This window comes from Eubalaena glacialis, chromosome 9, assembly GCF_028564815.1.
Source record: "Eubalaena glacialis isolate mEubGla1 chromosome 9, mEubGla1.1.hap2.+ XY, whole genome shotgun sequence".
NCBI lineage: Eukaryota > Metazoa > Chordata > Mammalia > Artiodactyla > Balaenidae > Eubalaena > Eubalaena glacialis.
In genome coordinates this window covers 34,540,887-34,562,026 of record NC_083724.1, presented here as the reverse complement: position 1 = coordinate 34,562,026, position 21,140 = coordinate 34,540,887, and the positions used below count along the sequence as shown (strand labels likewise).

Genomic DNA, 21,140 nt, shown 5'->3' with positions numbered 1-21,140 from the left:
TTGTCTATGAGGCTTGTCTATCCAGAAAGCACTATCCAAGAGGAGGGCATGAGTGGCTTACTTCTGATTCCGATTCTTGATGTTGAAGAAGAGAAAAGCGCTGGCCATGATCATTCCCAGGATGGTAAGGGCGGAGAGGATGCTGTAGAGAGGTAGGGAGATCTTACGAAGCTGTTCCAGGACGATGGTCTTGTCTTTTGGTGGTTCGGATCCTAGAAGATCAAGGAAAAGGCATCAGCTGAGCTCCGTGCACAGTCAGTCCCCGAGAACATCCTTGACTGGATGCCCTTGACATCCGCCACCTGTGCACAAACTGTGCAGGACACGTCACTGGGTGAGCGGGATCCAGCGGTTAGCCAGTAGGGAGCCTAAGCCAGGACTTATTTCTTTCTCTAAACAGAATCAATAAGGGATTTGTGATGCATTTAATCGCCATTAGAAGACTAGAATTTGGTCTAATTACCATGTTGAAAACCCATCGCCATTTATTCCCCAAAGGTACCAGTGGCTTAGAAGGCGCAGGGCTGGGTGCTGTGAGTAGGTACCACTGGTTGCCTTTGGGGGTGAGGAACTTGGCTTGGGCTCTCAAGGACTCTGCTCCAACACATGATAATGGCCACCCCTCAACGGGGTGGAAACCTTGCCTCTCAATTCCGTGGAGACATATATGTGCTCTGGCTGTGGATTTTCTGCCTCAAGGTCATTATGCTATAAAAGCTCTTTCTGGTTTTCCATTTTCATAAGACTTACTGTGGGAGGCAGAAGCTACTGGCATGCCTTCCCCTCCCTGCTGTGCCAAGACTGGACAGAAACTGTGGGATCCCATCCCGCTGTGTGACTGTAGAGATGTCCCTGCTCATTCTTCAAGGGCACCAGGCACCTGGGGGAGACCTGAGGGCCTCAGAGCAAACTCATCTTTATGGATGGTGGCAAAATTGTCCTGATTTCCAAGGTACAGGCTGGTTTGGGAGGAAAGATGCAGGGACACCCTTTCCTCACCTGCCCACCTCTCGTTTCTTGCAGATCCCTTTTTTCTCAGCTGCTATTTCAGGTCAGGTTTCTGCTGTGGAATTGTGACACTTTGGAGCTTTTCCCTCCAGTGTGGAATCGGTCAGATGTTCAAGAGTGGCCAAACCTGGGAGACCCACCAGGGGTCATGATGACCCCACCACAGTTGTGCCATGGGTGCCAACCTAGGTTATGCCTCCGTTCCCAGGAGACAGGCAGAGGATGGGCAGATGTGGTGGCAGGGATTGAGAACTCCCCTGCACATCTGTTTAAAAAACTCTGCTAGCAAGTTCAAATGTGTTTGGAAACATTCAGTGGATAAAGAGAGTCTGAATCATCTAAGCAGTAGAAGGAATTGTCAGGTTCCAAACAGCTAGAAACCTCCTGGCTTGGTTAACGTAAAGCATTAAGCACTTACATGCAACGTAACACTTATAAGAGTGGCCTCAGGGGCTGAAAGTCAGGGCAAAAGCAGACTCAAGGTGATACAGGTAACACCATCTCTTGCTTCCAGAAGTAAAAGCTCAACACCTGGAAATTTTTCCTCCTACTCTCCATCCTCCTCCCCCCTCCCCCCACATAGCCTGGGCTGCATTAGGCACCTTCTGGATCCCAAACACAAGAGCTGTGAGTGCCCATGAGTTCTTGGTGGAAATAAGCTCCTCTTTGGGCACTAAGCAAGGGGGCTAGATTTGGATCAAAGGTTATGTGACTACTATAACCACTAGTTTGTGTAGAAACAACTTCAGAAAATCAACATCTCCTCTTATTCCACCTTGTCTTCCCCCAAAATGGCACCTTCTCACCGTGCATCTTAGCTAAGTCATTATGGAAGCCAAATGGTAACAGCTTATCAGAAGTGTTAGTAACAGCAGCAGTCCTGTTTCTTGCTCCCCACCCAATCCATTCATTCATTCTTCATCCATTCATCACCATCCTTCCTTCATTCGTCCTCATTAATGATGGGCATCATCATTGATAATCATCTTCCAACTGTCAGGCCTGGTGTGGGGCACCAGTGGTTCAAAGGTAAGCAAGACACAGTTCCTGTCCTCAGGGAACTTACACACTAGCCATGTTTTTTTTAAAAAAGGCAGCAGCAAGCACATTTATTGAATGCTTACCATGAGCTGAGCACTTTAATAGAGATTTTCTCACTTGATCTAAGAGTCTCATGGGTAGAGAAGATTACTCCCATTTTACGGGGTGAGGGAACATTTTTTTAGGTGTTAAGTGGCTTTTATAGCTAGTAAGTAGCAAAGCTGGCCAGATTTGAACCCAGATCTGCCTAGCCCTGAAGCCTGTGCCTTAATCACTATGCAAACTGCTTCTAGCGATGGGGTCCAGGTGGTGTGAGAACATCAGGCCCAGGGAGGCCTGAGCAGGAAGCAGGGAGCCGAGTGCAGTTCCACCAGATGGGGTCAGGAAAGGCTACAGAATGGAGATGATGTGGGAGCTGAGTCTTGACAGGAAGATAAGTAGTTGGCTGTTTACTAGGAAGACATGGAAGAAAGGGCATTCTGGGCGGACGGCCCAGCACAGGCGAAGGCATGGTGGGGTCTCGGCACATTTGCAGAAATGTCAGCAGTTTGGCTGGGGAGACCTGAAAGAGGAGGCAGAGAAGTGGGGCGGGGTCCCCTCCTGGAGGTCTTAGAACCACCCCAGGGAGAGCCCCCTCGCTGTGAGCAATGGGGACTGTGTGGGCCTCTTCAGTGTGACATGACAGCTGAGGGCAGAATGGACTTGAGGGGGTTAGACTGGGGATGGGTGGGTAAAACCCATGGGGGGCTGGTGCAGGGGTCTGGGTGAGAGTTGAACCCAGGCAGGGTGTGGACGGGAGAGCTGGGTTCTGCCCAGGTGTCCTGGCTCGGCTCTGGGTTCAGAGACTGGTTATCCACCCTCCAGGTGGTGCAGGGAAGCTCTGAGAAGCAGGAGGCAAGCCTGGAACAGCTGCTGCCTCAGTGTTATCCTGGCCTCGTGCTTCCTAACTATAACTAGCTATTGTCCTGGCTGGGTTTTTTGTTTTTTTATTTATGTTTTTCCTCTCAGTTCTGTTTTGTGTCTCTTATTTATTTTCTGTTTGAATTTTTCTTTCAATTTGTAAACCCAGAATTCTTATTCAGCAAACCCAGATCTCCTGCGTCCAGGAGCAAATAGCCCTATCTTGGGGATCAGACTCTCGTGGTTAGAATTGGCTTTGACTCTCACAGGCCGTGTGAATTTGGAGTTTTCTGATCCCTTTTCTCATCTGTACAACAGGGATGACAGGACTTATCCACCCACTTTCAGAATTTTTCTGTGGCTCCATGAGGTAATAAGTGACTACGGGCTTGGTGACAGCTCCCTCAGGTGGGACTGTGAAGACCACACCTCCTCTTTGAGGCCACCTGGAGCTTTGTGGAATCCCCTAGATCCAAAATCTAACCAAATGGTTCATGGGAGAGCCTTCTTTGGTGGCCTTGGATTTAAGAAGGAACTCCAGGTGCAGAAAGCCAGCTCTCTGTTCTTTGCATTCCCAGTGGAATCAAAGTAACAGCATCTGGATGCTATGGGTATGGCAGCTTCCTCCACAGCCACCCTGTGACGAGGCTGTCCGTCTATCCACCCATCCACCCACCCATCCACCCATCCACACATGCATCCATCCATCCACCCAGTTCCTCACTGACTCATATGCTCACCCTTTCATTCATTTATTCACCCACCCACTCATTCATTTACTTGATCAATCATGTATTATTTTTTCATCACATATCACTGAGCTCCCAACATGTGCCAGACCCTGGCTGGTGCCAGGAATTTAAACTCAAATAGGATCCAGTCAGGGAGCTCACGGTCCAATAACCTACTAATTTCAATGCAAAGTGACAGTGGCCATGAGAAAAGCAGAGACAAAAGACTGTGGAAGCAAAGAGAAGAGAGCCGTTAACTCAGTTGGGGGGCATCAGGGAAGGCTGAACAGAGGAGGTGTCATTTGATCTGGGTCTCGATGTTGAGGAGAAGTTCTCCAGCAGAAGAGAGGGAATGGTTTTCCAGGAAGAGCAGCAAGTGGAGAGGCCTTATTACCAGCCCATCCATGTCTTTTCTGAGGAGGTGACACAGCAAAATTTAGTTGGGCCACACATAAAAAGAATTACTTCTGGCCATTCAACAGTTTAAACACAGATGCTTTGGTGAGAGCCAGCACTCCATGCAAATTCCAGTGACCCATCCCAGGGGCTGGCACCCAGCTCCCACGTGAGTGATGGTATCCTGTCCTCAGTGAGCGAGTGCATGGATTGAGAGGAGAGGATGTTCCCTCTTCCCCACAGAGCCAAGGACTCTGAGCTTATCCACAGCCCTCAGACAATATGCAGGCCTGGGAGCACTTGAGCAGGCCCCCTCCTCTGAGAAGTCCACCTGCCTTACCTTGGAACTTAATGGTGTCGTTGATGATCTCCAGCGTGTCAGCCACAGCATTGTATTCTCCCACCTTCACCTCCCTGCTGTCTGCGGGGAGCAAGAGACAGTGGCGGGTCAGATCCAAGTTCTGTGTTTGTCTGGGTGCTCCTGTCCCAGCTCTTGCTGCCCCACAGGCTCTGGCTATATTCTTGCAGGCTTTTCCTTTCCCCAATGTCTTTTCCAGGTAGAATCACAAAACCTCCACCTTGATCTGGGCTGGAACAAATACTCTCTCACATCGTCTCATCAACTGGTCACCCATCCTTTGCTGTACATGTATAGATGGGGAGCCTACTCCCCCCATAACTGGACTCTCTGCCTGTTACCAAGTCTTTCCAGGGTCATTAGCTGAATGGTCTCTCTGTAACTTTCCTCTGTCATCTGGCTCTGCCCTCTAGGACTGCATGGACCACTGTGCTCCCCCTGCCCCAGGAGAGCCCTAGAGACTTGAAGACAAAAACACATCATCCCTCTGGCAGTAAGCCTCCCACCTTACTGAACATCATTTCTATTTCCCACCCCATCCAGGCCCTGGGGGTGGGCAGAGCAAAGACGCTGCCAGAGACTGGGAAAGAGGGGCCAGGATGCCAGGATAGAGTGGACATCCTGGAAGCCAAGGAAAGGGACAGTTTCACAAGGGAGCTGGCCAGCAATGCCACATGCCACCAAGACAGGGACAAGAAGCCCTTTGAACAGAGGGTCCATTCAAGGCTTGTGAGGGAATATTGATGACAGATGAAGCTGATTCAGGGAAAGGTGGGGTTAGAGGCAAAGAGCCAAAGGCAAGGAGTAGAGAGTGGGGCCTCCAGGGTAGAGCAGTCTTGGACAAGGTGGCGAGTGGGCAGGGAGGGGCCAAGGGGATTCACTTTTAGATGTCTTTTCTTGTTTAGTTCTCACAGTTGTGTGCAGTTAAGTGGTTTCAGTCCCACTTTACAGATGAGGAAACCGAGGCTCAGGCAGGTTGTGGCTTTGCCCAAAGGCCCACTGATACTAAGAGCAGAGTCCAGGTTCAAACTCAGGACTGTTCCCATAGCCGTGCTCTTCCCTGACATGCGGCTGCCTTAATGGGATCCCTGAGAGGTGACAGTTCTGGGCTGAGTTCCACAGGCCACCTGTGCCTCCTGAGTGTAATAACTACAGAGAGGAGTGCCCACCTGCCCACTGGTGGGGCAGGCAGGTACCCAGAGCTGCAGACCCTGGTTCTCAAATGCCCAGGGGTTATAAAGCGACACAGCAGCAGGAATTCCAAGCATGTGGCCAGAGGAGCTGCCTGCTGGGCCTCTGGCTCTAAGCGAATGTCTCTGCAGAGACGCAGGTGCGCTGCTGTTTCCTTATAAGGATTCAGGAAACGGAACAGGGAATCCTATAGGCCACACTTCTGCCTGCGTTCCTTTAACTGTGCGGTGGAAAACAGGGCTGTAAAAGTCACTTCCTTCTCCCTGCAAAGGTCTCCCTGCCATTTGGGAGGCCTCATGCTGTGTAGGCGTCTGTCACTTGCGGGGGTCACCCAGCTCCTAAATGTCACATCAGCAGACTCTGCTGGGAGCTCCAGCACCCCTGCTCTGGCCTTTTGAAGTCTCAGCCATGATCAGCCCCTACTGCTCAGAGGAGGAGGCCCTGATTTATTTATTTGGCGTGGGGAGGCAGCACATGAAATATGCAGGCTGACCGGAATAGATCATCAGGAGCCAGGAGGTGGTGTGGCTGGCAACTCACCACGCCCCCAGCCACACAGCCCGCCCCTCTGACTCATACACCCGCTGTACCATCCATCCCATGGCACTGCTTCCGGCGATGACCGTAACTGCCATAATCTCTCCCCGGGGGCAGTGCTTGGAGGCTCGGTGGGGCGGGGGGCTTCACACATTCCTGCATTCAGGGTTCCATAGCAAACCCTGAATCAGGCATAATTCACCCCAGTTTACAGGTGAGGGAGGAGCTTCATGTCAGTTAAGTGAATGCTCAGAGCCAAGTGCTGGGCAGCGACCAAGTGGGTGCCTGAACTTGACTCCCCTAGTTCTAAATTCAGAGCATTTTCCCCACCCATACTGAGCAGGGCTGCTGGTCATTCAGCCCATACTTACTGACAGCCTACTGCATGCCAGGCCCAGGTATTTCATAATAAAGAATCCCTCAAAAGCAGCAGCGTAGGTGGAGGAAGCTTAGCTTATGTCCTCATCCTTGACCAAGCTGACCTTGGACATCTGGGCGATGAAGGATGTTTATACTAAATCCCTTAGTTTAATCACTTCATTCATTCATTCAATAAACATTGGGTGCCTGTTATGTTCTAGGCTCTGTGCTGAAGGCTAGAATTACAAAGATTAAAAAATAATTCATAATCTCTGACCTTGTAATTTAGTGACTGCAGCCTCACCCAGCCTTACCGGGTGGGTAAAATTATTCCCATATGCCGGTAATATTTCCCTTCTAGCCTGTGTCCTGTGAGTGGATGGCTGTATCGGTAAAATTTCAACTTTCAGAGTGCCTATGAGGACTAAAGAGGAGACTATAGGCAGTTTCTGGTTTGGGGCCTCACAGTAAGTGTTCAATAAATTGTAGTTATTTGAGTCATGACAAAAGTAACTGTGAGCTACTTGTGAGGTCCCCAAACACTCCCTGTGTTTTCTTACTACCACTGTTCCCCACAATGGTCCCTCTGCTTGGAAGGCAGCTTTCCCCTTCCTCTACCAAACCAACATGTCCAAACCCTATCCACCTCTTCCAGGAAGGCTTCCCTGAGTACTGTTCGTCCCCAGCTACTGTGGGCTCAAGGCATGGGTGATATGTGAGAAGCTGTGTTGCAGCCATGCCCTAGGTGTGCCCAAGCCTTATGATTCCTGCCAGCCGGTCAGTTCCTGAGTGGAACCTGAAGTCTCGTTTCTGAGGTCCCAGGCAGCATAGGGTCGCATTCCCTGCACTTTGCCCAGGGCCCCTCCTGGCTCTGCAGGGGAAGGATGGTGTCCCCTGTGTTCTTCCTTTCACCCACGGCCCAGCCAGGTGGTGACCATGATAGGTGGGCACTTTCAACTTTTAACTCTTGGGTTCCTTGGTAACTCTGTTGTGCAAAGAACGTCGACCACTTATTTGGATACAGACGTGAAGACTGCGGAACAGGGGATTTGCGGACAGACTAGAAAGAGGATTCATGGGGGCAGCAGAGGGAGAGGGGCTGTGGCGTTGAGTCTGTCACTGGCCACCCTCCCTGCCCCGCTAGCCCTGCTGTAGGTTGCCACTGACTTATCGTGTGACCCTGGACAGATGATTCCCTTTCTCTGGGCCTCAGTTTCTCCATCTACAAAGTGCACCGCAGGGGTTTGAATAGTTCTCAGTCCTGGCCAGGCACTAGAGTCACCTGGGGAATTTCTAGAAAATTCAGATGCTTGGGTCCCAACATGGATCCATTATATTAAAACCTCTGGGGGGTTGAGGCGTGAACCCTGGGTGGCCATATTTTTAAAAGTTCCCTAAGTTGACTAATGCATAACTAGAGTTGAAAACCACTGGATTAGACCAAGGACCCTGCAACGCTGACACTTTCTGTTCTCAGAGGCTCAAAATACTATAAAACAAAGAGCCCTTTTTCCTGCAGAATAATACTGGTTCCTTGTTGTGGTGCAAAAAAAAAAAAAAAAAAGAAAAAAAAGGATTCTCTTAAAAAAGTGCATTCTTTCTTTTTCTTTATTTCCAACTTTGGATTTGGATGATACATAAAGAAAATAAGTCCTATTGGTGAAAATTAGGCTGCCAAAAAAGTCCAGTCTGAAAATACTCCCTGGCTGTGGGCCTGAGAGCATCCTTGAGACGGGGCTGGGGAACTGCTTCAATGACAGAGCGGTCCTGCCTCCCTCCCGTATCACAACCCCTGGGTGGGAGAGCTGGGTGTAGGGTCACCAACCCCCTGCTGCAGCTGGTCCCCACACCCTGCTTCCTGGGCTCTACTCCCCTCACCCCCAAATGCTCATCCTTCCTCAACTGACTCTAGGTCTGCACTGAGGGGAGTATGCGTGTCTTTTACAGTTTAATTGTTGTTGCAAACATACAGAAATATAAAACTCTGAGGTGTAAAACAAAGACAACCTTGGCTCAATGAACATCAAAGATTCTATAAAATTACTCCATTCTAGGACTCCCTAACAAAATCCCAGACTCAGGGAAAGAAAAGAGCTCTGGCTGGAGGACAGGGCCCCTGGAATGGGTCTTGGTTTTGCCATCTCCTCAGTAAGGAGCCCCAGGGAAGTGCCATCCTCTGCCTGGGTCTTGATAAAACAAGTGGGCTAGACGGGGAAATCTCTGTGCCCTCCAGCTCTCGTTCCATGATTCTGCAACTGCTTTGAAGGGTCTTCCTCACTCCAAGCTAAAGTCTGCTCTCCGAGACTTGCCCTCACAGTCCTAGCTCCGCCTGGGGGCCACACATCACAGCAACTCCTGCTCCTGGCCGTGCTTCAGAGATGGGAACACTGCGATTTTGATTTTGGGCCTTGATTCTGCTTTTCTCCAGGCTGGCCAGCCATTCTCCAGGAAGTGATTTTTCACTCCCCTCACCCACCCTGCCCCTGTGGACAGGCCCTAGATGGTCACTCTCCTCCCACTGGGTGGAAACAGGTCTGAGCAGCACCTCTCAGCATCATCAAGCAGAGAGCGACTGTGCTCCCTTGGCCTGGATTCTCCCTCACACTCGTCTCTATCCACAAACAGTACGCCACTGCCGCATTTTCAATAAGTTAACTTCACTGACCTTTGTTTTGAGATTTTTAACAGACTAGGTGGACAGTGGCCAAATGCCCCAGGAGTATAATAATCCTGCCAAGGGTAGATCTGTCCAGTGACTTATAGGCAAACTGGCTCAGGGCAAAAGCTGAATACCCAAGGGGACACAGAACACATACAGATACAATAGGCTATTTGCACCTAAAACACCTTTTCTCTCTTCCTCTTGGCTAACTCCCACTGGTTCTTTAGAATTCATCTTGGATGCCGCCTCTCCCAGGTAGCCTTCCTAGAATCTGCCAGGTGGAGCCGAGCACCTCTCCTCTGAATGACGTATCACACTCAGTTGGGGTCCTGTGTCTGCTCCCCACTGAACCAGGGGGCTCCCTGAGGGGAGGGGCTGTGTCTTACCCATCTCAGTACCCCCTGTGCCCAGCTAGGACCTGGCGGGCAGGTGCCAGGAAATGACCGTTGTGAAACTTCAAAAGCCCAAACCATAGGATCAAAAAAAGAAAGAAAAAAAAAATAGCACATCAAAATTAAGAACTTCCGTTCACCAGGGACTTTAAGTTTAGAGACAAGTAACCGAATGGGAGAAGATGTTTGCAAAGCCTAAACCCAACAAGGGACTGAAACCTAGATTATGTAAGGAACTCTTACAAATCACCAAGAAAAGGACAATATCCTCAAAATAAAAGTGGTCAAAGGATCAGAACCGACAATTAACAAATGGCGGACAAGCACAGGAAGAAATGTCCAAACTCATCAGTAACCAGAGAAATGACATTCAAAACCACAGTATAATATTACTTTGTATCTTTAGATTGGCAAAAAATGAGAGAGCTGGGAAACACCAACTGTGGGTGGGAGGTAGGGACACGGGACTCCTCATGCTGGTGGGAGTGGAGATGGGTACGGGCATTCCCAAGAGCCGTCTGGCAAATTTTAGGCATGTTGGGTGTTGACACACCTTCCGACCCAACAATTCAGCTCATGGGGATTTGTCCTAAAGAAATACCCAGCTGGGTTCATAAGGGGACATGTACAAGGACACTCATTATGTTTGGAGACAGGGAGTTGAAGGTGACCTGAGTGGCTGCCACTGGGAGGGTGGAGGCGTACATCCCGTGGAGTGAGCAGTGAGAGCCACAGCCTAGATGTAGACACAGCAACATGGAGGTATCTTAACAACAAAGTGCTGGCGTGCAGGTGCCAGGAAATGACCGCTGTGAAACTTCAAAAGCCCAAACTTTTGCTTGAAAAAAAAGCAGAACAAGTATGTAATCCAGTTATGTCGATGCAAATTCAAAATATGCACACAAAACAGCAATACACATTTAGCAAGGACACATACAAACACAATATCTGCATTAAACACTTAGAATGTTTGCCTTTCTTGGGGAGAGGCAGGAGTGGCATATGAGAATATGACAATATATAAACAAACAAACAAGAGGGGCTTTCATGGACCAGTGATAACAACGTTCCATGAAATGAGGAGTGTGAAGTGTGTCCTGAGGAAGTAAGATGGCACTTTGCTCAAGAAATTCTGGAGGGGGTAAATCTGGTATCATTGTGAAGAGTGCCCGAGGGAGGAGCAGGAAGCCAACAGCTGTCACAGCTCTTCTCTGTGCTAGTCACTGAGCCAGGCTCATTCATAGCCTCATGTCATTGGAGTCTCACCATCACTCTCAAGCAAGGAAAACAATCACCTTTTATTTCACTATTTTATTTATGTTATTTTTAATTTTTTGGCCGCAGTGCGCGGCATGTGGGATCTTAGTACCCCAACCAGGGATCAAACCCGCGTCCCCTGCATTGGAAGTGCGGAGTCTTAACCACTGGACCGCCAGGGAAGTCCCATTTCACTGTTTTAAAATAAGTGCTGAGGGACTTCCCTGGCAGTCCAGTGGTTAGGACTCCGCACTTCCAATGCAGGGGGCAGGAGTTCCATCCCTGGTTGGGGAACTAAGATCCCACATGCTGCGTGGTGCGGCCAAAATAAATAAATAAAATAAGCTAATGTAAAGTGTCTTTAAACTTACTTTCAAAAAAATAAAAATAAAAATAAAATTAAAAAGTGCTGAAATGATGTCTCAGAGAGATTAAGCCACAGTGCCTGGCTAGCAATGATTAGGCATGTCTGCTTCGAAGCTCACATACTTTCCACATGAGAGGAGGTGAGTTCCCCATCACTGGAGGCATTCAAGTAGAGGCAATGCTGTAAAGGAAAGTCAGGGTTGCCTTCAACATGGAGAATCTATGGCTCAATGAAAGACAAGGTCTGCTAAATAATTCTGTCTTCCAAGCCATCTTCCTTGAGCTCCCTGAAAGGTAAGCCCTGGATCATGGGGGCTGGGAGGTATCAAGGTCAGGGTCAGACTTCCAGCCTGAAAGAGCCCATATTCACGTGTGCCCTTCCATTCCTGCTGACCCACAACCCTTCTGGTGTAACTTACAGTTTAGTGGACTATGTCTCCACTCTTAACATCAAGTCGAGTGGCAGTCCAAAAAACTGGCCTTTCCAGACCCATGGCTTAGTGAAGAGAGCTATAATATATGCCTTAACAGAAGGAAAAGGATATTAAAAATCAGCCTTAAGAGTCTCAAACTAGAGTCAAACTAGCTCCAAAAATTTTCTAGTAGGTTCTGGGAAATTATCTTCCTGCTTTTATAGGCACTGGCACTTGGCCAGAGAGATTATGAAGCCCCTGTGGGGAGTGGCGGGGGCAGAGGCTTATTCAACTTGGCTTCCCCAGAGGACTTGGTAAGGCGCCTGGCAGATGCTCAAGAAATGCGCACTGCATAGAACCGTATCTGTTACCCCGAAGACCAAACGGTAATTAATGTGTGCCAATGGGGAGGACAAACCTACACTTCACTAGGTACCTTCTGAATGACAATTATGTTGTTAGAGCGGTGTAAGACCCCATCCCTTCAAATCAGGTGGCGAAGTATAAAATTCCAAAGTCTGAGTCCTTTATGCTGCACAGAAGCAGTCCAAATTCAAGCAGATTATCATTCACCGCGATTCTTACAAACAGGCCTAATGAAGGCAGGGACGGTGAGTTAGAGCAGCTGAGATTTCACCAAGAACAGCATAAACAAGGCTCTAATCATGGCTTCACTCAACTTCCTTTCCTGCTGCAAATTCTGAGCCATGTTTAGACTTCGTTAGTAACATGGATTCTTTTTTCTCTCAAGGGGAAAAAAAAAGCCAATTCCCTAGTATTCATCCTCATCTACACGTGGTTTGGTGCAAGTCAGTGATGGCATGGGGGAGGGGTGCTGAACTTGGAGTTGAAAGGGGGTTAGGTCCACTGCACCCAAGGTGTGTGTCCGAGGGGATGCTAATACCTACCTTACCTACTGCCATGGGTGGGTCCCTCAGAAGGGTACCTGAGCCAAGAGTAAGAATGCATGTAATTTATTTGGGAGGTGATCCTTGAACACACTGATAGGGGTGTGGGGAGGTGAGACAGAGAAGGCAAGGGAGCCAGGGCAAGGTGCATTAATAAGCAGGTTTCTGAGAGGCCAAGTGAGGCTCAATCCCATGGGGACCTCTGGAGACAGAGCAGAACATACCTTGGAGTTCTTGGGAGTTTCCACCCAAGTGGAAAGGATGCTGGGGGATTTATCCTCCACTTCTCATCCATCCCTGGCTCAGGGCTGCCCTGGAAGCATTAACTCCCTGAATATCTGTCCTGTTCCTTGCACAGGGTGAGAGGTGTAGGTGCTCTTAATAAGATGCTTGTTTGGAACCATGGATGCTCAGGGACTACAGGTGGGACGCTGATGGCATCTGCCACACCTACCCCCTAGGATTGTTCTTTTGGGAGGTAAGGGCTCTGGGAAGCCTTGAAAACAGAGTAAATGGAGGGAAGCTGGGAGTGAGGAAGGTCATGTTTAGGGCTCTGAAACCCTCTCTGGATACAAAATGCCTCAGCCTCAAGAGGGACCATGGGGCTAGCCCTGACACATTATTTTAGAGTAGTTCTGTCTATCCAGCATTCCTAAGTTTGCAAAAAAGGTCATTTCTCCAGCCTGGAACAACAATGGCCACCATCGTGAAGTAGCTTCAGTTCACATTTCTGTTGTCAAGACTAACTGCTGTTTGTCAGACATTCTGCCTTTGGAAACTCAAGCCACTGGAAACCAGGAGTAAATGAGCATGCTCTCAAATTTCCTTGAGCCGGATCACTCACCAATTCAGTAAACATTTACCAAGAGCCAGCGAGGAACCAGGTAGCATGCTAGTAATGGGACTAGCTTCCTAGCACCCAGAGTTTATATAGCAAAATGTCATTTGGCCCAGCCCCAGGGGACAGGCAGGGTTGGCATTAGTGTCACCCCATTTTCCAGAGGAGGAAATTGAGGCTTAGGGAGATAAAAGTGACTTGCCCAGGGTCACACTGCTGGTAAACTTCAGAGCAAGGGCTTGAATCCAGGTCTTTTGCCTCCAAATTAATTTAATAAACTTGTACCAGGGGTCTACTGAGTGCCAGGCTCTTGTGATACAAATCCTACAACTCTGGAATCAAAAAGTAGAACAGGACCATGGATTCCTGGCTCCCCTTTTAGTCTTCTTCTCCAAACTGCCTCCCATTTCCAACTAATTTGTGTTTTAGTTTTACAAAGAAGGTAACAGAGCCTCCTACAAAATGCTTCCTCTACTACAGATAAAAGGGTTTAGAAGGCACCAGGAACTTTACAAACAAGAAGCCAAAAAAGCATCTTTCATGGTCTTCAGAGGGATGGTGGAATGGGCCAACTTCCAAGATCCTGCCAGCGAGCACTGAGAAAGCCTGGGTGTAAGTCAAGGAGTAGACCCTGCAAAGGGAGCCCCACTGCTGGGGCTGGCTGTTTGTGAGTCAGCTCTGCTGTTCCACCATCCCTTCCTAAAAGAGGGCAGTGGGTGAGGGAGGGAGAGAGAGAGAGGGCTTGAAGGGCACAGCAGAAAACAGCACGGTGACCCCGTTTAGAAGCCTTTTTCGAAGTCAATGGCATGAGGCAATTTAGGATCTAGTAACCCCAAGGTGGGGGGCAGGCCCATCCTCTGGGTAAATTCCGGGAAGGTCCCAGAAGACAGAAGACCAGCCTCTCTTGGAGGTGAACCACGAGCCCAGAGAAGGAAAGGAATGAACTTGCTGTCCCACAGCAAGTCCCTTTCCGTGTCTGAGCCTCAGTTTCCCCTCTGAAATAAGATGACAACCAGGAGCCCTTCCAGCCTGGACAGCCACTCAATAAATCAATGCCCCTCCATCTTGGCAGCAAGGTACCTCTGAGACCCTCTGAATTTGGAAAACTAACTGTTGTGCTGATAAGAATATGCCCTCAGCACAGCATCCCTCTGCCAACAGGATCAATGTCTGTTTTAAAAACATGTAAACAGGAGTATCTGTAAGGCCCAGCTCTGATAGTCAATAAACGCTGGACACAGAAGTGGCAAAGGGAGGACACTCAGGCACAGGTGTACATGTGAACACGCAAAGGCTGGCACTTGGGGAAAGTCGAGGTCCAGTCACTTCTCTGCCACCAGCCAGCTGGGTGTCCCTGGGAGGAACACCACCCTTCCCTGGGCCTCAGTTTCTCCACTTATACCATGAAGCAGTGGGATGAGATCATCTCTAAGGCCCTGCCCCATGTGACACCCTACATGTCATTAAGTGTTGGGAGCAGCTATAAGAGTAGGCAGACAAAAAGGCACCCGGGGGTTTCAACACACCAAGAAAACGCGGCTTTGCCCCAGAAAAGTATCATAATTTTTGACTAAATGCTAATCATAATTGCTACTACTTGCTGAGCAAGAAATATATGCACATTTCTCTGTGTTATCTCATCTAGTTCTTCCCACATCCCGAGAAGGTAGGTAGGATCATATCCCTATTTTACAGATGAGGACATCGAGGCTCAGAGAGGTGAGTCACTTGCCTAATGTTCCACAGTGACTTGAGCTCAGGTGGTTTCAAACCCACCTCTGAACTACTGTTTGCTACACTGCTTTCCTTATAAATGCCTAAAACCAGTCACTGGAGTTGGTGTCTAATCCTAACATTCAGAAAAAAAAAAGGCAATAAAATTGGCATGCATTTGTAGCTGTGATTGGCCAATCAATAATTTACAAAATATTCTCCCAGAATGATATAATTTGAGAAGTGGAAATGTGACAAGAGAATTTAGTTGCAATCACTCAAAAAAAAGTATTTTTGCCGAGATGCTTACTTTGTTCAGCCAATGAAGAAGTAAGACTTAACAAATGGGAAAATAATTACGTTTGCCTAAAATTACATCTTTTGTGCACACCAGAGAGTTGACATGCATTTCAATTACCTGCCACAGGAAGACAAATGGGTAAATCTACAAGATTGCATTATGGAGCCATAGTACCGGAGAACACCTCTCCTGGCTGATCTGCATCTGGTTGGGATTTGTCTGAATGAATCTGAATAACTTGATTTCATTTCTTGCCTTCCCCTGGATGACTCTGGGATCTGCTCAAACTGAGTGGACACAGAAGGCTCTGCTCTTGTTTCTGGATTTTCTAGAAACATCCAGATACTGAAAAACACTGCATTAATGAAAGGTCCGTCTCATGGTTCTGGCTAACAACCCTGCTAATGACCATACTGGGCCGAACCGAAGTTCCTCCAGGCAGAACACCCAGCCCTGCTCCTCACAGACGCCCTGTGGGCTCTGACAAGCCACTGTCCCTCTCTGGGCCTCCGTTTCCTCCTCATCACATGAGGAATGTGGTCTAAATGGTTGCTGAGGTCCCTTCCAAATCTGACAGAAGAAAACTCTGACAAATGATCTGGTTTCTTAAAAAACCAAATGGTCTGTAAATAGTGTGTGTGGGACAATTATAAATTAAAAGGGACTAAAGAGACACATCAACCAGATGCAATGAGTGGACCTTGTGTGGGCTCCCCAACAAACCAACTATAGAGTCATTTTAGAGATAATTAGATGATCAACATAGACTCAGAATAAAGCATATTAAAACTTCTTAAATGTTTAAGGTGCAATAATAGTGTTGTCGTTATGTTTTTAAAAAGTCCTTATCTAGTAGAAATGCATACTGCAGTATTTATAGATTGAAATGAGATAATGTCTGGGAGCTGCTTTAAAACATTACAGCAAAAAAAGGGGGTGGGGGATGGAGTGAGTCAAGATAAAGCAAGATTGGCAAAATGGTGAAAACAGTTGAAGCCGGGTAATGGGTACATGAGGTTCATTATGCAATTCTCTCGACTTTAGAGTCTATTTGAAAATTTCTATAATCAAAAACTAAAACAATGCAAGATTCCTCAGAATACTGGCATTGACTTAACTGCCACGCCCCATACTTTCAATAAGCCTGAGTCATGTGGAAAGACTGAATAGGCCTGAGAAATAATGCAGTTGAGAAAAAATATTCTAAATAAGTTGAAGCTAATGTTTTCATAGAGAAGTGTTTTCTATTGACTCTTTCTCTTATCTGGAACATCGTACTTTCATTTCTTTTGATGTATTTTATTGCATAAACAGAACATCCTTGAATATAGAATTCATCAATTAGAAAGAATAAGCATCAAAAAGCCTACCTTGAAATTGAGTAAATTTAATGGTCCCCATTCTCTCCCCATTCCGGAACACAACTTGACCCTAAATAGAAAACAAAACAAAGAAGAACAAAGAAGAAATGCCATATTAGCCCAAACACTACTGATCTCAACTGAAATTCATTAATTGTACAATGTGATTATTATTATTGGAGAAAGAATAGACTCCCGCTGGACCACGGATGCAAAATTAAACTAATTGTTTTTAAACTGGTTGTGACTTTATCTGGATAATTTGAGGAGCATAAAATCAATAATGGAACCAACACATGTAAATTAAAGCCCAGATATGCATCATCATTATCATCATGACTATTTATTAAACACCCATGTGCCCTGTGTTATCCCAGGACAAGGTCTTCCAGGGTGTTGGAGAGATGGAGGAAGAGATGAAGAAGCCCTTGGAGCCTCTGCTCCCGTGCCCCACCCATAAAAATGTGGCGCTTTGCCGAGGTTGTTTGGCTGCAGGACCAGAAGGGGGCTAGAGGTCCGTTAGTATTCCTTATTAAGGACAGAGAATGTTTTTGTAAGTTCTTCCTGAGGGGTGACGTCAGTCCCAAATACAACTGGGCTATGGGGCAGCAAAAAATTAAGCTTCCTGAGCCAGTGAGACCTGACTAGTGTCACAGGCAGCTGAGCACCCCTCATTAGGGACCCCGGGGGCTAAAGACAGCATCATCTGCTGCATCTGCCTTGCCGGCTGATACCCAGTTTCCATATGCTGGGCTAAATAAGCCAGGAACATAAAGAGGGGATGTGGTCTTTCCTTGCCTATTTATGGTCCACCTAAAATTCTGCAACCATGTAAGGAAATTGACACAGGTTATATCAATGAATCTTTATGACAAGCTTGAGTGGAAAGGAGGATGATCCTGATTTTACAGATGAAGAAACTGAGATTGAGGGAGGTTATGCCAAGGTCATTGTAAGTGAGGCTGCTGGATTCAAATCCGAGTTTGATTTTAATGCCCATGCAATTTCACTACAGCGTGTTGTTTCTGATCCAGAAATAAATTTCTTCCTTTCTTTCCATTAATGTGAAACTAGGAAAATAAATTGTCTTAAAGGTACACTGCTTTATGAGCGCAGCTACGCTCTTGCATCATCAGGTAATAGCAAAGACAATACCACAGATTCCATTCAATTCTCAAGAGAAAGTGCCAGAAAGTACATATCTTCCCTTGATGGAAATCCAAAGTCTGAGGCCCTGAGGCTTTTGGAACAAAGAGAATCACTCAACCTGTTCTCAGAATGAGAAACACCTTCTAAAGCCACTTTGACACCTTTTTGAGATCCTGAAGACAGCTGCGAGTAGTATCAGTTAGAAACTAACGCCCACCGAATTCTATATTCAGTTGACGGTAAGCAATTCCCTGGAGTGTGAAAACACTTCAATGTAAGGTGAGACAGGAGCTGTGATTTTATTTCTAGGGATGATTAAAAAACACAGGACATCTTCCAAAGGATCACTTTTATGCGAACGGACCACTTTGCATGGGCGGAAAAGATGGAGATATTGTCCACAGGACATTTCTTTGTTTGACAAAAGTGGAGATCTAACTAATTCACCCATCTCCTGCCAAGCTTTGAAGAACTCCAAAGACTTCTAGACATAAAATGTGGACAAATTCTGCAGAATCTTTATTAGTTAAATTAAAAAAATATATTGAATGGTATTCAAAGAGTGGATGGAATAATACTGGAGTGGAATACAGGGCAGGGGTGAGAAAGAATCTCCCTTTACTTTTTGGGTTTTTTTCCTTTCTCCTTTACTTTTTAGATAAAACTCATTAGTTCATCTTTGAAGTAAGACCTGTCATATTTTACTTTTCTCACAGTAGCTATTTTTACTCACAGTAGCTCCTCCTATCTCCTTAATTTTTCAGGTACTGCAGTGGGAGGAGGCCAGCGCCTGAGTATCACAAAGCTGGGTTCTGGGCCCCCTTGGGCAAGTTCCTGAACACCTGAGTTAGGGACCTAGCACAGCTCCTGGTCTTCAACAGGCACTCAGTAAATGGCACCAGTAATTTTTATTTAAACACATTCAATAGCAGAGAGCTGAAATAAAAAAGATTTCAAGCACCAGGAAGCTTTCCAATCTTTGAGAAGAGATTTTCAACATCACATGATTTCAGCTGGCAAAGGGGTAAACTGTTGGGCCCTAATCCAAGGTGGCTTCACCGCTCAGAAACATCAGCCCCCAAGTGACTGAGTTCCCAAACCACACGGGCCGCTGTGTGTTCAGCCAAAGGGAGAAAGATGAGAGGCCTATGACTGTGGTAACTGAGAGTAACACGGACAAGCAGATGGGTAACTGGCTATATCGAGGCTCTGCACCAGGGAAGAGCGGAGAAGCTCTGTGGAGCCCCCTTCTGAGGAGGATTTGACTCGTGATTCTTTCCTGAGGTTGTGACCACGGCATCTCTTGGGTTGGATAGATGATGCCAACTCTGCAACCTTGAGCATGGCTGACTGGATGGGGACTACCACTCCAGCCAAGCCAACGTCGATAGGACTGGACACCAGCGAGGAAGGTCATAAGCCAATCAGGCGATTTTCATGAAATTCTGCCTGATGGATGGCCTCCATGTTAGCAGATGTTAGCAGGACATTCCATAAATATTTACCTGCCCTGGGCCGGTCCTCTTTTAGGTGCTGATTCCTGCTCTCAGAAAGCTTTGTATTTGATTAGGAGAGACAGGCAAAACATGTTCACCAAAAAATGAACGAGATGATTTCATCTAGTGAAGAGTGCTGTGAAGAAAATCAAAAGGGAGTGCCTGGACAAGAGGAGTGAATTTACTGTGTGGTCAGGAAAGACTTCACTGCAGAGGTGACATAAGAGCTGAGCCCTGCACAGCAAGAAGCAGCTACTCCAGGCAAAGGGAAAGGCCAGGACAAAAGCCCTCAGGTGGGAAAGAACAGAAAGGGCCAGCAGGCGGAGCGTAGTGAGGGAGCGGGCAGGTAGGTGGGGCCTGGGGGCCCTGACAGGGCTCTGGAGGGGATGCTAAGTGCAGTGAAGAGCCATGAGGGTGGGGGGCTAAACAAAGCAGCAATATGATCTGATTTAAGATTTGAGAAGATTGCTCTGGCTGTCAGAAAATGGGAATAGAGACTCGGGAGGCTTAGGCAGCTGGTAATCCAGGCGTGAGGTGACAGAGGCTTAGGCTAGGGTGGTGGTCACACCCTCTCTCTAGCCAGCTCAGAGTTCATCGCCAAGGTGGCTGAGCACTGTGGCCTGAGCCGCAGACGCTTCCCTTCCACTACTACCATCCTGGGGGGGTGGGCACCATGGTAGGCGACCAGATCCCCCCTTCAGGATGGAGACACTCACTTCCCCAGCATCTTGGCTGCTGTTGGGTTGCCCAAAGGGTGCCAGTTAAGGTTATGTCCCTCCTTGGGGGCAGCCTACATCCAGTGGTCAGTGTGAAGGGACACAGTAGTTTGAGCCCCCTTGCCTCAATTCAGGACAGCTGTGAAGGACCGTGGGCTCCACAGGTCCCCATGGGGTGGCTGAGGCCGTGACTGCAGCTGTGCCCAATTCAACTCATCCCTCTGCCTGATCCTGCTTCGCTTCCTCCCTTCGTGTTTTGTTCCTGAGAGCCTCCCTGATAAACTTCCTGTATGTGAATCTTTGTCTCAGAGTCTGTTTCGTGGATAAACTGGCCTAAGACACCTGCCATCAAAGATCATTGGAACTATCTCTTTTTCACAACCCGAAGCAGCCTGAGGGATAAGGCGGTGGGAACAGAGGCAATGGATTCCCAGTGAGGCCCACACAGCAACTAGACTCTTTGGTTTCGCTGTGGCCTGGCATCTCAGCCAGGGGAGCTGGGCTGACTTCGGTTCCTAAAACCCCAGCTTGAGCAGGGATTACTTTTTGCTTTTCTCCCACACACATATTCTTTATGTATATATAAATGCTGTGACTCTCCTTAAGCTTTTTTTTTTTTTTTCTCCTTAAGCTTTTGCCATGTGCGATCCAGGGCTGTAACCGAGGATGATTACATCCACTTGAGCCCAATCCATGTGATGCATTACACTCCAAAGTCCACACTCACTCTTCTGTGTCCTCCTCTGTGTTGCAGGGGCCCACAGCCTGGAAACCATACTTCCCAGAATCCCCTGCCAGCTGGTTTCCATTTAGGTTCTGCTAATGAGAAGCATTCACGGGGGATTAGAAAGTGTGCAGAAGGGAAAAGCTATTTTTTTTTTCTGCTTTGGTTGCAGCAGCAGGAGCTGAGTGACTGCAGGTGTCCATGGGCCCCAGCAGCCCTGCACTGTCAGTGTGTGCAGTGGGGCTCGGGATAACTGCTCAGTATCCAGTGCTGGGGTCCCTACGGTGGCAGAAACAGCAGCGGCAGGAGCCTCAGAGGCCAG

The 21,140-nt window shown here is 47.8% G+C and overlaps 1 protein-coding gene across 1 annotated transcript in view; it reads right to left on the bottom strand.

Annotated features, from left to right (window-relative positions):
• Positions 1-21,140, bottom strand: part of GABBR2 (gamma-aminobutyric acid type B receptor subunit 2) — a 360,010-nt gene that overhangs the window by 80,289 nt on the left and 258,581 nt on the right. The window contains exons 8-10 of the mRNA XM_061201103.1: positions 16,743-16,803; positions 4,417-4,497; positions 62-212 (exon numbers count right to left, since the gene is read on the bottom strand). Coding sequence (XP_061057086.1) covers positions 62-212; positions 4,417-4,497; positions 16,743-16,803 — 293 coding nt within the window. The remainder of the gene's footprint in view (positions 1-61; positions 213-4,416; positions 4,498-16,742; positions 16,804-21,140) is intronic.